The sequence below is a fragment of the Eulemur rufifrons genome, chromosome 14 (assembly GCF_041146395.1).
Source record: "Eulemur rufifrons isolate Redbay chromosome 14, OSU_ERuf_1, whole genome shotgun sequence".
Classification (NCBI taxonomy): Eukaryota; Metazoa; Chordata; class Mammalia; order Primates; family Lemuridae; genus Eulemur; species Eulemur rufifrons.
The window spans coordinates 34,433,758-34,454,973 of NC_090996.1; the positions used below are offsets into that span (position 1 = coordinate 34,433,758).

Below are 21,216 nucleotides of genomic sequence, written 5' to 3' on the forward strand. Positions count from 1 at the left end.
GGCCAGGCTCCCCGGAACTTGGGCTCAGCCCACCTGGCTCCCTGTTATCACCCACAGGGCGCACCCTCGGCCCCGCCCAGGACAAGCTGAAAACAGAGGATAAGACACAAGGCAAGAGGCGAGGAGAGGAAGGTTGGCTTCCACCCAGTCCACGCTGAGCAGGGAGCAGGTAGGCTCCCCTTCGGCATAACTCTCCCCACAGTCCTCCTTTTCCTCCTTCCCCCGTGGCCCCCCTTCTACAGGACCCCGCCCACCCATCTTTCCGTGTTCTCGGTCCTTCCTCTTCTGCATTCCAGGCGGCCGCACGAAACTCCTTGCACGGAACGCCCTTCATTTGCATGGGCACAGGCGATACGCAGCTCCTGTGCATTAATATGCTCCTCCCACCGCGTAAGAACTTGCGGAGGCCCACAAAATGGACCCTTTATTCAAAGTCTTTGGCGGGTCTTTTTGACCTTTTTTTTTTTTTTTTGATCTCAGACCTCTCACTGAGGCAGTAGTCCAGGACCACCCCAAAATGGGCTCAAAGACCCCTAAAACCACATCAAGGTCCATGAAGGGGGAGCCTGGATTCTTCTTGCCCTTTGCCCTCGACCACCTAAACACTGAGGGAGGGTCAGACCAAGTCCCCGATAATAGCACCAGATGCTTCCTGTCCGACTCCTGATGACCAGAGGCCGAGCTGCCTTTAAAGAGGCAGAAGGCCGAGGTAGGGTGTGGCATAGCGTCTCAGGTGTCCATCTTGCTGGTGGAGGGTCCAGATCAGAGAGCAGAGATGAGTGAGCGCAAGGAGCTCTGGCTGGAGACACTCAGGGTCCGGTAGCTCGAATCAGGACTCTCAGCTTGGGAGTCCCCTTGGGGACAGGGCAGGGCCATCCCTCGGGGCCGACGGTACCACACAGCCCAGTTTCTCCAGGATGCTCGGGAAGGACCCAACGCCGGGGGCCCTTTTCCCGGAGCCAGCAGACAACTCCTAGAGAGGGAGCAGAGGTCAGCTGGACCCCGATACAATCCGCCCTCCAGCATCCTGCTCTGCCTCCAATCTCAGTACTATTCTCTGTGTGGACCCAAGACCTCTCCCCCTCAGAAACCCAGGAGTTCCTTCCTAGCCCTATTCCCCTCTTGGGCCCCAGCTCCCCACCAGGGGTCCCACGCGCCCCAGGGCACCGAGGCGTCAGGTATCCGGCGCAGGATCTGCCCTCAGGCCCTGCCCCAGCGCCCGCACCGTCGGCGCAGAAGACGCAGCAGTGACAGCAGCAGCAGCAGCAGCACGGAGACAGCGGTCGCCGTCGAGAAGACCCGGGCTGCAGGCACACGGGTGCAGTGAGGACAGGGTTCGGGAGGGGTCGCTCCCTGACTCCCTCCCGCCTCTCACGCCCGCCTCACCCCCCATCGCAGCCTGTGGAGCCCCAGGCCTAGGGCTGCAGCTCACGTTGGCCCCGTTGGGGGACGCTGCGGTGGTCTGGGCCGAGCCCTTGGAGGGCGCCGGGTCCTCCGCAGCGTCCTGCAGCCCTGCGGAGAGGGGTGTGAGGCGGGGCAGGGGGTAACCGGCTGGGGATGGGGTCAGGGCGGAGCTCACCGCGGTAGGTGAGCGCGAAGCCCTGGGCGTGCCCGCGGGCGTCGCTGCGGAACGTAAGCAGCAGCGCGGTGGCGCGTAGGAGCAGCGGCCCCGGCGGCGGCGGGCGGGCGCCGTCGAAGGCGCGGAGCAGGCTGCCCGAGGCCGCGTCGCGCAGCTCCAGTCGGTCGCGCGGGTCGGCCAGCTCGAAGAGGCGGAAGGTGAGCTCCAGCGCGGCGCCCGGCGGGCCCAGCGCCCAGCTGCAATTCCTGTCCGGCCCGTACTCGTCGGGGAAGTCGGGGGAGTAGATGACGCCCTGCGGCGCCGTCCAGTTCCCCTGGCAGGAGCCCACGGACACTGCAGGCGGGGCTGGCGGTCAGGACCCGGGGCCAGACGGGCTCTTCCTTCGCCGCTCAGAGCTCCGGGTCAAAGCGGCCCCCTGCCCTGTTGGGCCCCACCCGCCGGCCAACCCAGGCCCTCAGCCTCGCCCTCTCCTCACCTTCATAGATGCCCAGCCTCCCGTCGCCGCCGCACAGCTGGCCCGGGTGGCCGAAACAGATCTGGTCACAGTCGGTGGCTGGGGCCAGGCGTCCCCGGGCCAGGTCGCTCTCAGAGCCACAGAAGCAGGCGTAACCAGCCTCCACGCCCGCCAGCTGGGAGCACAGACCGGGTGATCCCAGAGGTAGAGGCTGGGGTAGGGGCGAAGTGGTGGGGGCCTAGGGTTGGGCCGGAAGTGAGAATCCGGCTGGATGTTCAGAAATAAGTGTCTAGATTTGGCATCCAAGTGTTGGGAGTTGAGTAGGGGTCACTGGTCTGGGCCCGTGAGCAGTACCTGGTAGCCCTTCATGCGGCAGAAGCGAAGGCAAACTTGGACCGTGAGCTTTGTGGAAGTGCCGCTGGGGCCGCTGAGGGCTGGGGGCGCCCCCGAGTCCACGAAGCAGCCCAGGTAGCCCGGCACTGAGAGGGCAGTGGAGTCAGGGTCCCACACCTCCGAAAGGGACCCTCCACCCAGGCACCGCAGCATTTTCCGTTTGTCCAGCGGGACCACTCACTGTGACACGTGGGAATGTCGCAATAGCGCCAGTAGATGCCTTCCTCCGTTTCGGCCACGTAGCACCACGGCTGCACGTCGCCGTCTGGGTTACTGCAGGTGGGAGGGAGGTGGTCAAGATCCCACCGCCCCGGGAGCAGCAAACCCAGGCCGCCAAGGCTCCATGCGGGTCAGGAGCTATGCCCTCTCCATCCTCCCACAGACTCTAGTTTTCCCCACGTGCTTCGGAGAGTCAGCTTCCGAGTGGACCGTGGGAAGTCATTAAAGGAGACTTGAGGGCTGTTTTTAGGTCTTCAGCTGTTGGGAGGGCTTTACCTCATGTATGGGGGGAGTCTGAGGCCATCTGTAGTCTTCGCCCCCACCCAGCCATACGACCCCCTTTAAATGCAGAAGTGGTGAACACTAAGCTTTGTGGTTCGGCAAGAACCTCTTCAGTTCTTGCCACTCCAGACAGCAGTTGTAGCTCTGAATCCTAATCCTTCATCACCCTTCAAAGAAATTGTATGGCGAGAGCCCATCCCCTCACTTCAGGGCCCCCTTCTGACCAGGCCTTGCCTGCACGAGCCCCTTGAGTGTCCAGGTCTGGTCCTTGTCTCCTGGCCCTGACCTCAGGCTCTGCAGAAGTTCTGCACCTAAGGCCAACCCCTTTGGCCAAAAATTCTGTGCGGTTCGCCCCGCCCCCAGCTCAACATAGGCCCCGCCCCGCCATGGCCCCGCCCCCAGAGTCTCCTGGCGGACTGTGTGCCCGCCCACTCGGAGGCCCCGCCCCAGGCCGTCCTGGGCAGCGGTGCACCCGCCTCGCCGCGGCGCAGGGCCCGCCCCTCACCGGCAGAAGTTGTGCGCGCCCAGCCCCCAGCGGCCCTGGGGGTCGCTGGCGCTGCTGTAGCTATGCTGCTGCGTCTGGTCCCAGAAAAGGCACGGGCGGCCGGCCCCGCGCGGGCCGGTGTGGTTCTGGTGGCCGCGGTAGTCGGCGCCATTCACCTGGAAACACTCAGACAGGCCTGCACAGCCACGGCGAGGTCTGGAGAGATCCCGACCCACGCTGGGTATCCTCGCCCCCCAACGCCAACTCTCTCCTGGGTCCCCAGCCAGCGCCCCTGGTACCCGCCCCCGCGGGGGCCCTCGGGCTGCTCAGCTGCTCCAGCCACCTGCTCTGCCTCCTCCCCAGCATCGGGGGGGGGGGCCCCACTCTGGGCGCAGAGGCCGAGGAGCGGGTGGTGACCACCGCCGGCCTTGATGCCCGGACTGACCTGGACTGTGCAGACTCCCGGCAGAGGCCCCGCGCGGCTGCAGCAGCGGGTAGAGAAGGAGGAAGCCCTGTAGGACCCGTGTCCCCATCGCCCCCAACCAAGGAGAGGTCGCCCTCGCCCAGACACTGCCCGGGCTGCCCCCAGGGTCGCTCTGGGGTCTCCCAGGCGACCTGGGGGGCGTTGTCCTCTGACCGTCTGTCCTCTTCCAGTCTGGGTGGCGCTCTCCGTCTGGGACAGGGCACTATCTCCTGGGGGTCTTTGCCTCCCAGGGGCTCTGCCCCTGGAGGCGTCTCTCCCGTGGGTATCTGGCTGGGGACGTTCTCAGTCTTTGCCTCTTAGTGCTCAGGGTGGTGCCTCGGCCTCCACACCCGCCCCTTCACGCTGCGCCTCGCTCTGAGTCTCCCTCTCCCAGGTCTCTAACGCGCTGGCTCCTGCTCCCCTCGCGTCCCTCCGCGGGTCCCTCCCCTCTGGGTCCCTCCCTCCCCACGAGGGAGGCCGGGAAGCCCCGCCTCGGACTGGAGTGAAGGCAGCAGGTCCAGACGCCTCCCACACCCGTCCCCCCAGACCCCCGGCATCCCAGCGCGCGCCGCCCCGCCCCTCCCCCTCAGGGTCGGTGCGGGTTCAAGTGGGAGGGTGTGGATGGGGACAGGCCAAGCAAGCAGAGAGAAAAACCTTAAAGGGGTGACACAGGACCCTCTCCCACGGCCTCACGTGCCTGGGACATCCCTAAGTCTCCTGTCGTAAGCACCCTCATTCAAGTGTACACACGCGGTTCCACTCAGTCTCCACTCGTTATCAAGGGCTCACGCGCACTTTCTCCGGATCCTGGCGCTCCTCCCTCCCCAGGTCCAGACGCCACTGGCCTGAAGGAGGAAGTGCCACTCCCTGGCCCCACCACCCGATAGACGGGCGGTAATCGTGGACGCTCAGTCCAGGACAGGCAGGGGCAGCTGGTGTCTGGGGAGGAAGGCAGCTGCGCCCCCGGTCCCAGCCCGCCCGCTCCTCCCTTCCCCCGCCTTCCCCTCCCTAGGACCCCCAGCCCTGACTCTCCCAGCCTTGCGGTGCGGTGGAATTCCCCCAGCGGTGCCCCCCACCTGGCGGGGGAGGGGGAGGGGAGCAGGCCCGGGCAGGCGTGGGGGGAAATTCCCCGCCCCCTCCTCCTGGGCCTGGCTCCTCCGAGTCCTCTGATCTCCGAGCGCCACCCGCCCGCTGCCCCCAGGGCTTGGGGGGAGGCCAGCGCAGGTGCGTGGGAGGGCGGAGGCGGGGGCCGGGGCAGGAGCTGATGGGGCCCAGAGCGAGCCGCCCCGCCCAGCCCCCTTGGCCCTCGGTCCCGGCTGCCCACCCCTCACCAGGTCCCCGCCAGGCTGTCGCGCCCAGGCGGACCAGTCTCCACCTTGCAGCCCCCACACCCCACTCCGTCCCGAGGCTGATGGAGAAACAAGATGGGGTCTCAGGGAGGATTCTGACAGGCCAGGTGCCCACGGCAGGGGTCGGACCAGCGGGGATCCCGCAGTTAGCGCCTCCCGCAGGCCGCGCAGGTTGGGGGCATTTGAAGGAGATGGGCCTGCGGAGACGTTAGGCCAGCGTCTGGGTCCCCTCCCCAGGGACCCTTCTCAGTTTCCCACACGCGCTGGCCCCGCGCTGGAACCCGCCTACGCCCCGCTAACCAGGGACCAGCCCGAGGCCACCTGTCCACTGGGTCGCTCTTCTCCCTCTGGCCCGCAAGTGCCGGCGCGGCAGGGGTCTTGGTGGCGTCGTCCCAGGCTCTGGCCCACAGAGCATGTCCGCGGGGTGGGCGTCCGCGATGGCCGTGCTTCACCGCCCAGGTCATAGCCACCTGAGGAAGGGGCGATACGAGGGCCAGGGACAATCAGGATCCCACGTGCAGAACAGGGGTCAGGTGGAGGAAGAGTTGGCGGAGGAGCTGTCTATCTCCCTGGGGACAGCGCGGACCTAAGAGCACTGTCCCTCGTTCCAGGACACTGTGACACTCGCCCAGTCCGCCCAGGCCTCAGTCTCCTACAAAGGGGGCTGCGGATGAGAGGAAGGGATGCTCATTTCCAAGCTCGGAGCACCAAGATGGTTTTGGGGGTGTCCCTGCCACAAGCTCGTCCCAGGTTGCTCATGGAAACTTCGAGAACTAAGAAAGGCCTCAGCCTTCTGCCCTCCCCCGCCTCACTTCCCGAGCATTTGGCGCTCAGCGCTCAGCAAGCAGCGGCGTGTCTGCCCTCCCGCAGCCTTGCGGGGGGAGGGGCGGGGGAGAGGTCGCATCTCCCCATTATGCAGATGGGCCGATCAGGGCTCAGAGGCCACACCTGACTCGTGGGCAGTCACCACCTCTAAAGTGTCGGAGCTGGGATTCAAACTCCACTCAGTCTGATCCAAGAGCTGGGCGCTGACGCACGCCAAAATCCCGCATTGCTTGGGGTCGTCTGGGTACGGAGAGACGCGGGCTCCTTCTTGCCTGCACCTCCCAAGTGGGATCTCAGCATCCCATTTCACAGACGGGAGGCTGAGGCCAGAGAGGGGCGGGGGGCAGCCCACGGTCATCAGGGTCTGACACCGGGACGATGGTGGACCTCAGACCTCGGAGGGCAGCGGAGTCACGAGCGCAGACCGGCCGCGTGGGGGCGGCAGAGAGAAAGGAGCCGAGGACTTGGGCATGGATGGGCGGAGAAGTAACCCCAGGCATGGGTTGGCCTGGCCTTGCCCCCTTTGGGGCATGGGACAGAGGAATCGCGCTGTCCCCGTCTGGGAGAGGGAAAGTAAGTGGGGGTCCTTGGCTGAAAGGAGGGGCCAGGTCACTTTGTCCCAAGCAACCCTTCAGGCAGGGGAGGGGCTGGCAGCCCTTTTCTCCCAGGACAGCAGGGGCAGGGCAGAGGTGGGCCTGGACCCTGGGTGGAGTTAGAACTCCTAAGTCCCCCCTCCAACCTGGTCAGCTGGCATGGGTCTTCTTCCTTCAGTTTTCTCATCTTTCTGGTGGAGATAAGGTTCCATTTGGGGCCCATCCCTTATGGCAGGGGTACATCAGGGCCACCAAGGCAAAAGTGGCACTGGAACTGTTCTGTGGGCAGCGAGCTCTCAGGTGTCTCTGGGCAGGCCCTGGGAGAGGTGAACCAGGCCAGACCTCATCCTCTCAGACCCTCTGAGACCCTGAGGGCAGCCCTGGGCACTCGGGTTACAGCCCCCCTGCTGATGGGCCCTAAGGCCCTAGGCATGACCTCTCCCAGCCCCTCTGCCCTGTCCCTCTTCCGGGAGAGCCATGTCCCACCTGCCCCCAGCTGTGTTCCCTGCTGCCAGTTCCTCCAGCTCCTGCACAGACCGCTGGACCCCATTCCCTGCCCCTCACATGGGGCGTGAGTTCAGGGCAATGGCAGTAGTGCCGCCACCCAGTACTCAAAGTTCAGGGCCTGGTCCTAGCACCGTCATCATCACCAGGCAGTTTATTAGAAATACAGATTCTCGGGCCCCACCCAGGGCTCCTTCAGCTCCTGCGTTTCACAAAATCCTGGGCGTTAAGTGTTGAAAGCCCCGGCCAGGTCTGGCCAGCAAGGGGCTCAGTGTCTCTCTTCTCCATTCACCAGTGAAGGGCAGGGGTGGCGGGGCCTAGAGGAGGGTGGAAGGAGCTAGATTCCGGGCCCATCCACCTTGTGGAGGGTGCCTGCCGACCGGAAGTATGGGGAAGGGACTCGGAATGAGAAATAAACATCTATGTGTTGAGCCGCTGAGATGGGGCCTTGCGGGTGACAGCAGCGGGCACCACCTTAACCATCCTCCCTGTCTTATCCACCCAGCTCTTTTCTTCTGTGTCGCTCTGGGGCCTGCTGTAACAAAGTGTCACCGACTGAGGCTTGAACAGCAGAAATTCATCATCTCTCAGTCCTGGAGGCTGGGAGCCGGGATCGAGGTGCCAGCAGGGTTGGTCACTCCGCAGGCTCTGAGGGACAGTCTGTTCCAGACCTCTCTTGGTTTCTGGGGCTTTGCTGGCAATCTTTGCCATTCCTCAGCCTGTAGAAGCATCCCTCCAGCCTGCCTTCGTCCCCACACGTGTTCTCCCCGTGCGCGTCTCCGTCCAAATTCCCCTTTTTATGTGACCTCTTCTTAACCAATCACATCTGCAATGACCCTATTTCCAAACAAGGTCACAGTCTGAGGTCCTGGGTGTCAGGGCCTCAGTGCATGAATTTTCGGAGGACACAACACGTAACATCTTAATCATCTCTTGCCTGGACACTGTCCCGACGGGTATCCAACTCCCCGTTCACACCCTCCACGATCCGCTCCAGCAACCAGAGTCACTTATCTGGTAATTAAACATTAAATGATCAGATACATGGCCAGTAAAGTCATTAAACATTAAATCAGATTGCATCGCCAGTCAGATGGAACCCTCTGACAGCTCTCAGAGCCACAAGGTGTGGCCTGCACTGGCGTGTGCCTCCCTCCCTGACCTCAGCTCCCCATCACACCTGGTGTCTGAGCTCCAAGTTCCCCAGGCCTGTGTCCCTTCTCCCCTCTGGGCCTCTGATCCTGCAGTCCCCCCACACTTTCACACTTCTCTCCTACTTCCTCACTAGGCTGATTCCTGCTGTGGACCTTAGAGCCACCTCCTCCGAGAAGCCTTCTTTGACTACCACCCCTGCAGTCTGCTCTCTGTGCCCCCTGCCTCCTGGAGCTGCCTGGTTCCCCTGTGCCTCCCTCACCACCTGGGAAACTGGGCGGAGGGGACACAGCGGGTGACATATGTGCTGAAAGGGTGAGCCGGCCAGGCTCACTTTGGAGGGATGGGGTGACCTGTTGTCCTAGATACTCCGGTCTCCAGCCCAGGCAGAGCCAGGGAGGGGCCCAGATTTGGAAACTCTCACTTTGACTCTGTCCTTGACTTACTGGGTGGATTTGGACAAGTTTCTTGAGCTCTCCAGGCCTCAGTTTCCCCATGAGGTGCCACCAAGTGCCTACAGCCGGGGACACTGGATGACTGGCAGTCACCTCAGCAGCTTGGTCTGCAGGCCCTGCCTGCCCTTCTCAGATGGGGACACCATGGCCGGCAGGGCCTGGGAGTGACAGGGCTCGCTGATCTGGTCTGGGCACCGGGCGGGGCAGACTCAGTTAGGGCTCCTGGGGGCGCTGCGGACTGTGTCTCCAGGGGCTGCACTTGACTTGCTGGAAGCCGCTCTGCCTGGCTGGGTGGGGGGCTCCGCCTCTCGTCTGTCTCCCCAGCCCCTGGCGTTCCTGTGCAGGGCCAGGGAGGGCCGGGGGCCAGGCTGTTTCTTCCCTGGCCCTGCCTCTCAGGATGAGGCCCCTCCTGCACCCTGGGAGGGGGCTGCGGGGAGGGCCTGCTGGTCACTGGCAGGTTGGACCTGGTCTGTGGTCTCTGGTGAGTGTGGCCTGGGGGCTGGTGCAGGGGGAGCAGAGCCATTGCGGGCCCCCAGACCTGGTTCCCGACAGCTGGTGCAAACGGGTGGGTGAGAGCTTCCGCCCCCTCCCCCAGTGGTGAGGCGCTGCACGTGCCCCTGGGGATCCCCATCACCCTCCTGGCCTTGGCCTGTCACTGTATCAAAGAGGTGCCTGCCCCCCAGGCCTGTGAGTCCAGGGGGCCAGCTCACTGCCAGGCCGCAGGACCCCTCGCCGGGGAAGGCCTGCAGCTGCCCCCTCCACAGCCCAGCTGGGGGGCAGCCAGGAAGCCTCTTGGTGAACCCAGTGCCTCCAGTTTCCCACCCCACTGTCCCCTGAAGGCCCTGGGGGCACTGAAGGGGCCCTCCACACTTGGGAGGGGGAGGGATATTCGCTTAGTGCATCATAGGTGCTCAGAAAATATCTGTTAGTGTTGACTGAAGGCCTGAACCCGGGAGGGGAGAGCAGCGGGCACCTGGGGTGGGTGGGGGTGGGAGGTCCTTCTCAGTGTAGGTCTCTGTCCCGCAGGTGTCAGGCTTGAGGGAACCCTGGGGTCAGCCCTGGCCTGAGGCTGCGACTCTTTCCCTAAAGCTACCTTGAGGTAGCAGGGGCTCCGTCACCCTACCCTGGGGCTAGGATTGGGACAACCACTCTTGGTGGGCCCTCTCCTGCAGGGCTGGGTGGGGTGACCCAAAGGGGCGGTGGGGCCTGGCAGGTCAAGAGGGGCATCGCTGATGCTCCGGCCTCTGGGGACGCTGCGGATGGTCAGAGTGGGCAAGGAGGGGGCAGGACACTGCTGAGCAGGTGGTGGGCGCTGGGTCCTGGCACCCCAGGCTGTCCCCCTCAAGCGTCCCACGAGGCCCAGCTCTGTCCCTGGCCAACCCGAGGGGGCCTACCCCCTCCTCCTCCCCAGCAGAGCTCTTGGGCTCTGAGGCCCAGGCAGGCCTCTCCCCAGGACCCCAGGAAGGGCTGGGCATCCCACGCAGCCCCCGACCTCCTGCCTTAGGCTGGGCGGTGCAGCAAGGGGGGCCCCACGGGGACTTGTCTGGGGTCGCGGAGCTGGCATGTGCACAGCGTCTTGGGGTCCTTCCCGGCCAGGGTAGCTCCGTAGGCAGCTCCCCCGCCTCGTCTGCCCCAGACCTGGAGCACTGCGCCCCCAGAACGCTGTGCTGCCTGGGCTGCTGAGGCCTGGCCCCTCCTGGGTCAGGAAGGACAAGGTAGGCAGGGAGGTGGGTGTCAGCAGTTGTGCCAGGTGCTCCAGGCGGTCCCTGGAGCCTGGACCAGACTGTCAACATGGGACGTCTCTCGAGACAGGTTGTTATACGGCCACGGTGACGGCATTCCCGCAGGTGCAACTGAGGCCTCTACTCGGTTGACTCTGAGTTACTCAAAAGGCAGATTCACCTGGGCGCAGACCTGACCAGGTGAGCCCGTTAAGAATCTGGAAGCAACAGAGATGCCCCCTCCTGCTGGCCACGCAGCAAACAGCGTGAGGTCTACAGGTGCAGGGAAGTGAATTCTGCCCACAAGCACGTGCGCTTGGGAGTGGCCCGGCCTCGGGTAAGACCCCGCCCTGGCTGACCCCTTGGCTGTGTCTCAGTGAGGACCGGGCGCAGCGGCTCCCAGACTCCGGATTTGCGGAAATGGTGAGATGATATGTGGGTGTTGTGTCCGGCCCCTAAGTTTTGGTGGTTTGTTCCGCAGTAGCTGTGCGCGCTGGAGAGGAGCGGCTGGCAGGGCTGGAGGGTGGGGAGGGGTCCCCAGGGGCTGCAAGGACAGCCTGCTCAGCCCAAAGTGGAGCCCTAACGCCCTCCTGGTCAGCAGGGGCCCAGCAGGCACTGTGCACGTGTCCCCCACCCCCATGGTTACGTGGGCCAACCTGGGCCTATTAGAGTCCCTTCCCTGGGACACCAGAATTTGGACGGGGAGTCTGGTCTCCTCCCTGGGGAGCTGGGTGTCTCCGGTCGGCCATGCAGGCTGGGAAGCAGAGGCGGCGGCTGGAGGAAGCAGAGAGGCAGATGAAGCAGGCGTTTAGTAGGCAGCTGTGGCTGGTAGCCTGGTGCTGGTGGCTGCCCTGCCCTTGGTGAGGTTCCAGAGACCCCCTCGGGCACTTCTGGTCTTCGAACCAGGTCATCTATCTTATACAGAAGCCAGGGAGAGCGCACCTGGGCAGGTGTTGTGTGCTGAGATTTGCATTTTAGAAAGCTCCCGTTTCTCCCCCAGCTTTCGTGGGGACAGACTGTAGGGAAGGGACACTGGAGGCAGATGGGTTTGTAGGCGGCTGCACAAGTGGCTGGGGCCCTACGAGAGTTGGGGGCCAAGGGACAGGGACATCTGTTAACATAGGGACCGACGAAAGGGCACTCTTTGTTGTGGTAGTGCCTCGCTGGACCCTCCAAACCCTGCGGCACGGGACCCTAGAGGAAGGGGCCCTCCAGCAGCGGACGCGCCAGGGAGGGGCCGGGCCAGGAGAGGGACTGCTGCTGGGCATGGGCTGCTTTTTGGGCGATGGCAATGTCCTTGATCTAGATAGCGGGGACGGACGCGCAACTCTGGGAATACACTAGAAGGCACTGAATCGCACACTGAATGGGCGAACTGTGTGGCATGCGGATTGTTTCTCAATAAAGCTGTCACTAAAACAGGAAGAACAGAGCAGGCAGGTGGTAGGCACTGACAACCGATCGGACGTACGGATGGGCAGGTGGCATCCAGGGCAACTCCAGTTTCTATTTATGTGGTGGTGCCATCAGACAAGAGAATGGGGACAGTCCCCTTTGCCACCTGCACTGCTGGTGCCCACAGGAGGTCCTGTGGCAGGGCCCAGGTCTCATTTGCAGAAGGGAGGCCAGGCTGGGGCCACAGGTCGACAAACCGTGAACCCCAAAAGTGGATGAAGGCAAAGCGCTGAGGTCTAGTCTCCATCTCCAACCGCCACTCTGAGGGTGGGTGGGACAGAGAAGCTGGGGAACCACCTTTGGGAGGCGTCCAGGAGGGGTGGTCAGTGCCCATGGGTGACTCTGAGAGGCATCTGCTGGCCTCAGTGAGAAGTGACAGGGAGCTTGTGCCACCTGTGGCAGCTGTCTTGACAGAGGAGATGGAACAGGAGGCAGGGCTGGGGCCGGTGGGGTTGAGGCCCACTTTGTAACCACAGGGGCAGGGACACGGGGAGGCCAGGGCTTCTAGGGCAGGCCACTGCCTGCCGTTTTCAGAATTTGAGTTCCTTGTTGACACTCTTGCTGCTTGGGAATTCTTTTTTTTTTTTTTAATTTTTTTTTTAAAAAAAAATAATTTTTTGAGACAGAATCTCGCTCTGTTGCCCGGGCTAGAGTGAGTGCCGTGGCATCAGCCTAGCTCATAGCAACCTCAAACGTCTGGGCTTAAGCGATCCTACTGCCTCAGCCTCCTGAGTAGCTGGGACTACAGGCATGCGCCACCATGCCTGGCTAATTTTTCTATATATATTTTAGTTTTGCCAGATAATTTCTTTCTATTTTTAGTAGAGACGGGGTCTTGCTCTTGCTCAGGCTGGTCTCGAACTCCTGAGCTCAAACGATCTGCCCTCCTCAGCCTTCCAGAGTGCTAGGATCACAGGCGTGAGCCACGGTGCCCGGCCTCATTGTGGTTTTGATTTGCATTTCCCTGATGATTAGCGATGTTGAGCATTTTTTCATATGTTTCTTGGCCATTTGTCTTCTTTTGAAAACTTAGGAATTTTTAATGTTAAATTTCATGAGATGACGTCCTGCACTGTCACGCTCAGGGGCGCAAGACAGCACCTGGTTCAGATACGATAAAATAGGGTTTACTGGGAAAGCTGTCAGCAGCGAGAGGGCAGGGAAGCAGTAGCCACTCCCCCAAGGGCACACGCTCCATGGCCAGCTTTCATGAGAGAGACTGGCCATGTGCTTTGCTCTGTGACAAGGATGGGGCAAGGGACATCCTGGGGACTCTGGAACCATGCGGAAAGTGGACTTATGAGGGGGAAGGCTCTGGAGCTCAGTGGCCAACATCAGCCCCCTGCCGTGGCTGAGCGGGTCCTGGGGCAGAGGTGGGTGGCCGGGAAGCCACCCAAGGCAACAGCAGCATCCAAATTCACGTCCATCTGGGAGTCACAGTCTGGCCAGTGTGGGCTACCTGTCCGTACTCTGAGGTCAAAGTGGGTGTGGACAAAGGGAGGGAGAACCGGCCCTCGTCAATCGACTCGGATGTCCAAAGAGGGAAGCGAAACCTGTGTCCTTCCTGGCTCTCCTCACGCCGACTCTGGGTGCCCAGAGCCCAGCCAAGGTGACGGGCGTGGCAGAGGTCCACACTGCAGAGGCGGCAAGTAGCGATGCCTGCTGTGACTTGGAGCATTTCTCGGTACCGAGGCCTGTGTGGAGCTTCCCCTTCCACGCTGGGCCTGGCCAGGGCTCCAGCTGGGGGCAGCAAACCAGACCGTCCTTTTGGGTCCAGGTGCTTCCTAAAGTGTGGCCTTCGCCGGGTATGCACCCTCGCGCCGTGCAGACAGAGCAGGCTTGGGGTGCTGGGTCTGTTCCCACAGGGCTGCATCTTTAGCCTTGGCCGTGAGTTCACTCAGCCTTAGGGCAGGATGTGTCATGGCCGGCAGCCCCGGTGTCAGGTATCCCCTGCTAGCGCCATCAGCAGGCAGCCGTGGCATTGCCCGGGAGGCACCGCCAGGCCAGCCCAGCATCTCCCGGACCTGCAACGAGTCTGGCAGGTGGGGCCCCATGGAGCTGGCAGTCGGGGTCAAGTAATGGGCCAGACTGACAAAAGGGGACAGTTACCTGTCTGGAAAGGTAGCCGGGTCTTGGGGAGCAAACTGTCCTCTGGGGCTGCCACTTCCATTTTAAGCTTGCCCCAGCTTATGCAAACGAGTCCAGGGGAGCCCCAGCCAGGCTGAGGCGCAGCAGCAGAGAATCAAACCTCTTCCAGCAACAGGCTCCCACAGGGCCTGGCAGAGGCCAGCGGGCTGGGGACAGACCCCTCAGCTGCCTCTCTGGAGATCCCCCCACCTGCTTGTGCTCCAGGAACATCTGGCCCAGGTGACCCTCACTGCCAGGCATGGGCACATCCCCCAGGCACTGCCAAACCAAACTCCATCACTTCCTGAGCATGTGGCACAGAGACACGTGGAATGTGTGGCTTCATGGTGGCCAACTGTTGTCACAAAGGGGACATGAACACACACCAGGTCCACATGGTGAGCTATAAAATAGGCCTTACCGGGGGGACATGTAAGCAGAGGAATAGTGGGTGTGCCCGAGCTGTCACTGCCCCACAGCAGATGGCTGCTCCATGGCCGGCTCGCCAGGGGAGGGGGAGCCTGCCGCCTGCTGCCTCCTGCAGGGCGAGGACAGGGACAGCAAGCAGGAGCCCTGAGCTCCCAGCGGGTGTCAGCTTGGCCCTCCTCGACCTGCTAAGCCAGTGCTCCCTCCACTAAGCTGCCCGACAGGAGGAGGGACGTGCCCCTGCTGCCATCTGTCTAACTTTTCTTAGGCTCCAGATGGACACAGGTGGCCTCAGCCTGGGCATGTCTGCCCAGCGCCGGCTTCTTGCCGACATCTGCCTGGCTCCCACTGCCGGGAGCGACACCGGCCATGGGAAGCGTGGACACAGGGTTTAAGTTGGAGAACAGCACAGAGAGGGGAGTCCAACAGAGGGGATACTGGGGCCCCTGGCTTGGGCAGCTCTGTTAGTTGTTGGGGACAGCCACATGCCAGGAGCAGGTGGCCAAAGACCAGGAAGGCCCCCCCGGCACCTGTCCGGAAAGGACCTGGCGTGGCTTGCGTCAGTCTGTGGAGGGCAGCTTGGTTCACAGACACGGGAACTTCAACAGAAGAGCCCTGGCTCTAAGACACCGTTTCACTTTTCACTTTATTGAGCTGAGCAGGGTCACCCCCAGTCGCAAAGTCCCTGGGGGAGTCGAGTGCTCTGAAAATGCACAGGTGATCGTGGCTGGAGCAGCAGGACAGGGAGGAGGTATCTCTGTCCCAGGATGCTTCTTCACATCTTTCTGAGGTCAGGAAGGCATCAGTGGCCACCGCCCTGTCCCACCACAGGCACGACTGCAGGCGCCAGCCCCCAGCACTATTCTTTGCTGGCACGAGGACGCAGTCGAAGAATTCCTGCTGGGAGACTTAAGGAAATGTGAAGGCCACTGATGCTTTGGAAGGGTGAAAATAAATTTTTTCAAGCAAGATCTAAGTGGATGGGAAATGGCAGCGTGGACGTGAAACCTCAGGGCTGGCAGCTCGGGCGTCCCCCGCCCACGTGGGAGGAGATCCGCCTCACTGGGACCCGCTGTCGGCTCTTACATCTTCCATGTTCCTGGTTGGGGAGAAACACATTCATTACATAGGTGCAAACATGGTGGAAACAGGTAATAGAGAAAGTTCACAATTTCTGGAATCCTTCCTAGAGATAATCATCGGATAGATCATTTTTATACGCGTGAACACACACATGCATCGTATCAGTTCCTTTGAAGCGTGAGGTTGCTCCGTCACAAATGCTCTGGGAACTCCCTGCTTGCTGCACTAGCATGTTCTGGGGAGACACACCCAACACTTCTGAGAAGTCCCATCTGCTGCCCCGGAAGTCGCCAGGGACTCCCACCCCGGCCTTTTCAAGGTTGTCAAGAAATGCAAAGTTCTCGCTTTGGCCGAGATGGTTTGTTCACACACTTTGTGTTCCTGGCTTCCAACAGGGGTGGCCAGCTCCCCTCCCCTGGAGAGTGGGCTGAGGCAGCGCCTGGCACCTAAGGGACAGAATCAGGCAGCAGTCACTGTCTTCCTTCCTTTTCGTTGTTTAACAGCTTTACCGAGGCCGGGCGCGGTGGCTCACGCCTGTAATCCTAGCACTCTGGGAGGCCGAGGCGGGTGGATCGCTCGAGGTCAGGAGTTGGAGACCAGCCTGAGCAAGAGCGAGACCCCGTCTCTACTAAAAATAGAAAGAAATTATATGGCCAACTAAAAATATATAGAGAAAAAATTAGCCGGGCATGGTGGTGCATGTCTGTAGTCCCAGCCACTCGGGAGGCTGAGGCAGTAGGATCGCTTAAGCCCAGGAGTTTGAGGTTGCTGTGAGCTAGGCTGACGCCACGGCACTCACTCTAGCCCGGGCAACAAAGTGAGACTCTGTCTCAAAAAAAAAAAAAAAAACAAAAAAAACAGCTTTACCGAGCTGTACTGATTGTATAAATTTCACCTCTGTAGACAATGCAGTGACTTTTCCTACAGCCAGAGCTGTGCAACCGTCACTCACTGCAGTGGCTTCAGAACACTTCCCCAGTCCCCAAAGAACCTCTCGCCCTTTAACTAACACCCTGATATTCCCCAACCTCCCTGGCCCCAGGCAACCACTAATCTACTTTCTGTCTCTATAAAATTTACCTACTGCAGACATTTCCCACAGATGGGATCGTGTATCCTACGTGCTCTTTTGTGACCGGCTGCCGTTTTCAAGGTTCATCCAACATTGTCGTAAGTATCAGCACTTCATTCCTTTTTATGGCCAAATACTATTTCACTGTATGGATAGAGCACGTTTTATTTATCCAGTCATCTGTTGCTAGATATTTTGGGTTGGTTTCAATTTTTGGCTGTTGTGAATAATGTTGATGTCAACATTTGTATATATTTTTGTGTGGATATATGTTTTCAGTTCTCTTGGGTATAACCTAGGAGTAGAATTACTGGGGCACAGGCTAGCTCTATGTTTAACCATTTGAGGACCTTGCCAGACCATTTTCCAAGGTGGCTGCGCCATCTTGCATTCCCACCCAGAGAACAGGAGGGTTCCGATTTTGCCGCATCCTCGCCAACACTGGGTATTGTCTGTTTTTTTCAATAGCCATCCCAGAGGGAGTGAAGTGGCATCTCACTGTCATCTAGATTTGCATTTCCCCAAGGCTAATGATGTTGGGCACCTTTCATTCTGCTTATTAGCCATTTGTATATCTTGGACTTCATCAAAGGAATCAAATCTTCTTTGGAAAACTGCCCATTCAGATCCTTTGCTCGTTTGTTAACTAGGTTGTCTGTTGTGCTTTAAGAACCCTTTATATGTTCTAGATACAAGTCCCTTATCAGACAGGATTTGCAGATAGTTGCTCCCATTCTGCAGGTCGTCTCTTCACTTTCTTGATGGTGTTATGTTTTTGACTTAGATAAAGTCCAATTTATCCTTTGGTTGCTTGTGCTCTTGGTGTCCTATCTGAAACGCTTTGTCTAATTCAAGGTCACAAAGATGTACTCCTATCTTTATGTATTTTTATGGCTTTAGCTCTTAGGTGCAGGTCTGTAATCCAATTAGTTTTTGTATGAGGCATGGGAGGATATCCAGCCTTTTGCATGTGGATATCCACTTGTCGCAGCGCCATTTATTGACAATTCACTCCCCATTGTCCCAGCGCCCGTGTTGAAAATCAGCTGATCCTGAGAGGTTTTACTTCTGGACTCTCCTATCTGTCTATCCTCAGGCGCCCTGTTTTGATTACTGTAGCTTTGTGGCAAGTTCTTAGATTGAAAGGTGTGAGTCCTCCAACTTTGTGCTTTTTTAAGATTGTGTTGGCGATTCTGGGTTCCTGGAGTTTCCATGTAAATTTCAGGTCTTCCAATCCATGAACATGGCGATATGTTTCCACTTATAGTCACGTGTCACTCAATGATGGGGATGTTGAGAAATGTGTGATTAGGCAATTTTGCCACTGTGTGAATGTCAGAGTGTACTTAGACAAACCGGGATGGCACAGCCTACAACATGCCTCGGCTATATGGTATAGAGACCTTAGGGCCACATGTGGCCTTCTGGATCCTTGCGCGTGGCCTTTGACTGAATCCAGATTTTACAGAACAAATAAAGGGATTTGTTCTGTGACGTTTAGATTCAGTTAAGGGGCCGCACGTGGAGATCCGGAGGCCCGCATGTGGCCCCAAGGCCGCAGGTTCCCCACCCCTGGTACAGCCTATTGCTCCGAGGCTGCAAATCTGTACAGTACGTTACTGTTCTGAATACTGCAGGCAATTGTAAAAGATGGTAAGTATTTGTGTATCTAAATACATCTAAACATAGAAAAGGTATAGTAAAAATATGGTATAAAAGATAAAAAATGGTTCCTGTATGGGGCACTTACTACGAATGGGGCTTGTGGGACTGGAAGTTGCTCTGGGTGGGCAAGTGGTGACTGAATGTGAAGGTCTAGGACAGGACTGTGCCCCGCTGCAGACTTCATAACACTGTGCACTCAGGCTGTACTGAACTTAAAGAAAATTCTTTCTTCAATCTTAAATTAACTTCAGCTTACTTTAACATTTTAAGTAACCATTTTTATCTTATGTAATGATGTATTTTTTGACTCTTGTAGTAACACTCAGCTAAAACAAACATTGTACAGCTGTACAAAAATATTTTTTCTTTACGTCTTTATTCTATAAGCTTTATTCTTTAAAATTTTTCTTTCTTTTTAAACTTTTTTGTTAAAGACTAAAGACACACATTAGCCGAGGCCCACACAGGGTCAAGATCATCAACACCACTGTCTTCCACCTCCACATCTTGTCCCACTGGAAGGTCTTCAGGGGCAGTGACACGCAAGGAGCTGTCAGCTCCTGTGACTACAGCGCCTTCTTCTGGACACCTCCTGAAGGACCTGCCTGAGGCTGTTTTACGGTTAACCTTTTTTTTTTTTTTAATAACTAAAAAGAGTACACTCTAAAACAGTGACACAAAGCATAGTTTGGTACATACACGAACTAGTAACACAGTTATTATCATTATCAAATATTATGTACTGTAATCGTGTGTGCTCTACTTTCATACAACTGGCAGTGCAGTAGGTTTGTTTACGGTGGCATCACCACAAACACGTGAGTGGTGCCTTGCACCACGACGTCAGGACAGCTACGACTGGCTATGGTCACAAGGCCATAGGAGTTTTCTAGCTGCATTATAATCTTACGGGACCACCATCGCATATCCAGTCTGTGATTGACCAACACGCTGTTACACATACCATTTAGGGACAGTATCTATCTGTGCAGGGAATTATCTACCAGCTAAGGGTCACCCTTGCAAGCAGGCTGTTCTAAGGGCAGCATGTCAGGCCTGCTGTATACATGTGGTGTGTTACATTAATTGAATTTGGGATGTTAAACCAACCTTGCGTTGCGGGATAAATCTCACTTGGTCATGGTGTATAATCCTTTTTTATGGTGCCAGATTCTGCTTGCTGGTATTTTGTCGAGGATTTTCCTAAGAGATACCGGTCTGTAGTTTTCTTTTTCTGTTGATGCCTTTGCTTGGTTTTGGTATCAGGATGTGAGTTGGGAAGTGGTTGTGAAGGACCGGTGTTAATCCTTCTTTAACTGTTTCACAGAATTCACGGTGGAGTCCTCTGGGCCTGGGCTTTTCTTTGTGGGAAAATTTAAGATTACCAGTTTGATCTCTTTACTTGTCGTAGGTCTATGCAGATTTTCTTTTACTGTTTCTTCTTGAGTCAGTGTTGGTAGCTTATGTCTTTCTAGGAATATTTTCATTTCATCTAAGTTGTCCAGTTGGTTGGCATACAAACATTAATATTCCCTTATAATCTTTTTTTAAATGACTGTAAGTAATAATGTCTCATCTTTCATTCCCGATAATAGTAACTTGAGTCTTCTAATTTTCTGGATCAGTCTAGCTAGATTTCAATTTGACAGTTTTTGTTGTTTCTTTCAAAGAATCAGCTTCAGATTTTATTTTCTCTACTATTTTCCTGTTCTCTATTTCATTAATTTCTGTTCTAATCTTTATTTTCTTCCTTCTGCTGGCCTTAGGCTTAGTTTGTTCTTTTTCTAGTATGTTATTGATTTGAGACCTCTCTTCTTTTTTAAGTGAGCAGCCGTCGCCTTCCCTGTGAGCATGGCTCTCGCTGCGTCCCGCCTGGCTTGTTGTCTCCGTTTTCTTTCATTTCAGGAGTGTGTTGTTAAATTTCCAAATATTTGTGAATTTCCCACATTTCTTTCCATTACTGAGTTCTAATTTCATCCCATTGGATAAATTGTATTTGTTCCAGAGAACACACTGAGATTTCAATCCTTTTAAATTTCTGAAGTTTTGTTTTATGGCCCAGACGTGGTCCGTCCTGGGGAACGGTCCACGTGCGCTTGAGAAGAACGTGGCTTTTGCTGTTGGCGGCTTCCTGCTTGCTCTGCTCTCCCTGGGATCAGTCACTTCAGGGGAGATGCCTGCCACCTTTGAGGACACTCAGGCAGCCGTACGGAGGGTCCCTGCGGTGAGGAACTGAGGCCTTCGGGGGACGGCAGCCGGGCTGACATCTCTTCAGCCTCATGAGAGACGGTGAGTCAGAGCCATGCAGCCCCAACCGCCTCACGATCTTGCCCCACAGAATCGGACAGAGACCGTAAATATTTGTTGTTTCAAGCCACTAAACTTTTGGGGTAATTTGTGACAAAGCATGAGATAACTATACAATTACCCGTAAGTCTGCTGGCTTTCAGGAGAACAAGTCTTGAAGCAATGTTCAACTTTAGGCAGAAGTTTTATCTTTTCTAAGAAAAAAATTGAAAACATGAGTTAATTATTCTTGAAGGTGACAGAGGCCGGGCGCTGTGGCTCACGCCTGTAATCCTGGCACTCTGGGAGGCCGAGGAGGGAGGATTGCTTGAGCTAAGGAGTTCGAGACCAGCCTGAGCCAGAGTGAGACCCTGTCTCTACTAAAATAGAAAAAATTAGCCAGGTGTGGTCACGTGTGCCTGTAGTCCCAACTACTCAGGAAGCTGAGTCGGGGGGATTGCTTGAGCCCAGGAGTTTGAGGTTGCTGTGAGCTAGGCTGACGCCGTGGCACTCTAGCCTGGGCAACAGAGTGAGACTGTGTCTCAAAAAAAGCAGCTGACAGAATCAGTGACACACCTTGTTAATGGTCTCAAGACTCCGACGATGAAGACAACCAGATCAAGTCAGTT

The 21,216-nt window shown here is 57.8% G+C and overlaps 2 protein-coding genes across 3 annotated transcripts in view; both read right to left on the reverse strand.

Moving 5' to 3' along the window:
- Positions 1-762: 762 nt before the first annotated feature.
- Positions 763-3,944, reverse strand: KREMEN2 (kringle containing transmembrane protein 2). Of its 2 annotated transcripts, none has more exons than XM_069486253.1 (9): positions 3,857-3,944; positions 3,433-3,607; positions 2,608-2,699; positions 2,388-2,512; positions 2,055-2,091; positions 1,580-1,912; positions 1,387-1,512; positions 1,226-1,304; positions 763-973 (listed from the first exon to the last, which is right to left on the reverse strand). In XM_069486253.1, the coding sequence occupies exons 1-9, from the start codon at positions 3,942-3,944 to the stop codon at positions 763-765; spliced, it is 1,266 nt and encodes a 421-aa protein (XP_069342354.1). The 2 variants fall into 2 exon arrangements, with proteins under 2 accessions (XP_069342354.1, XP_069342353.1); XM_069486252.1 differs by having other exon boundaries at positions 2,055-2,208.
- An 11,172-nt stretch (positions 3,945-15,116) lies between these two features.
- Positions 15,117-21,216, reverse strand: part of FLYWCH1 (FLYWCH-type zinc finger 1) — a 29,664-nt gene continuing 23,564 nt past the window's right edge. Inside the window, exons 9-10 of the mRNA XM_069487025.1 lie at positions 20,730-20,802; positions 15,117-15,580 (exon numbers count right to left, since the gene is read on the reverse strand). Coding sequence (XP_069343126.1) covers positions 15,541-15,580; positions 20,730-20,802 — 113 coding nt within the window. The 3' untranslated portion in view covers positions 15,117-15,540. The remainder of the gene's footprint in view (positions 15,581-20,729; positions 20,803-21,216) is intronic.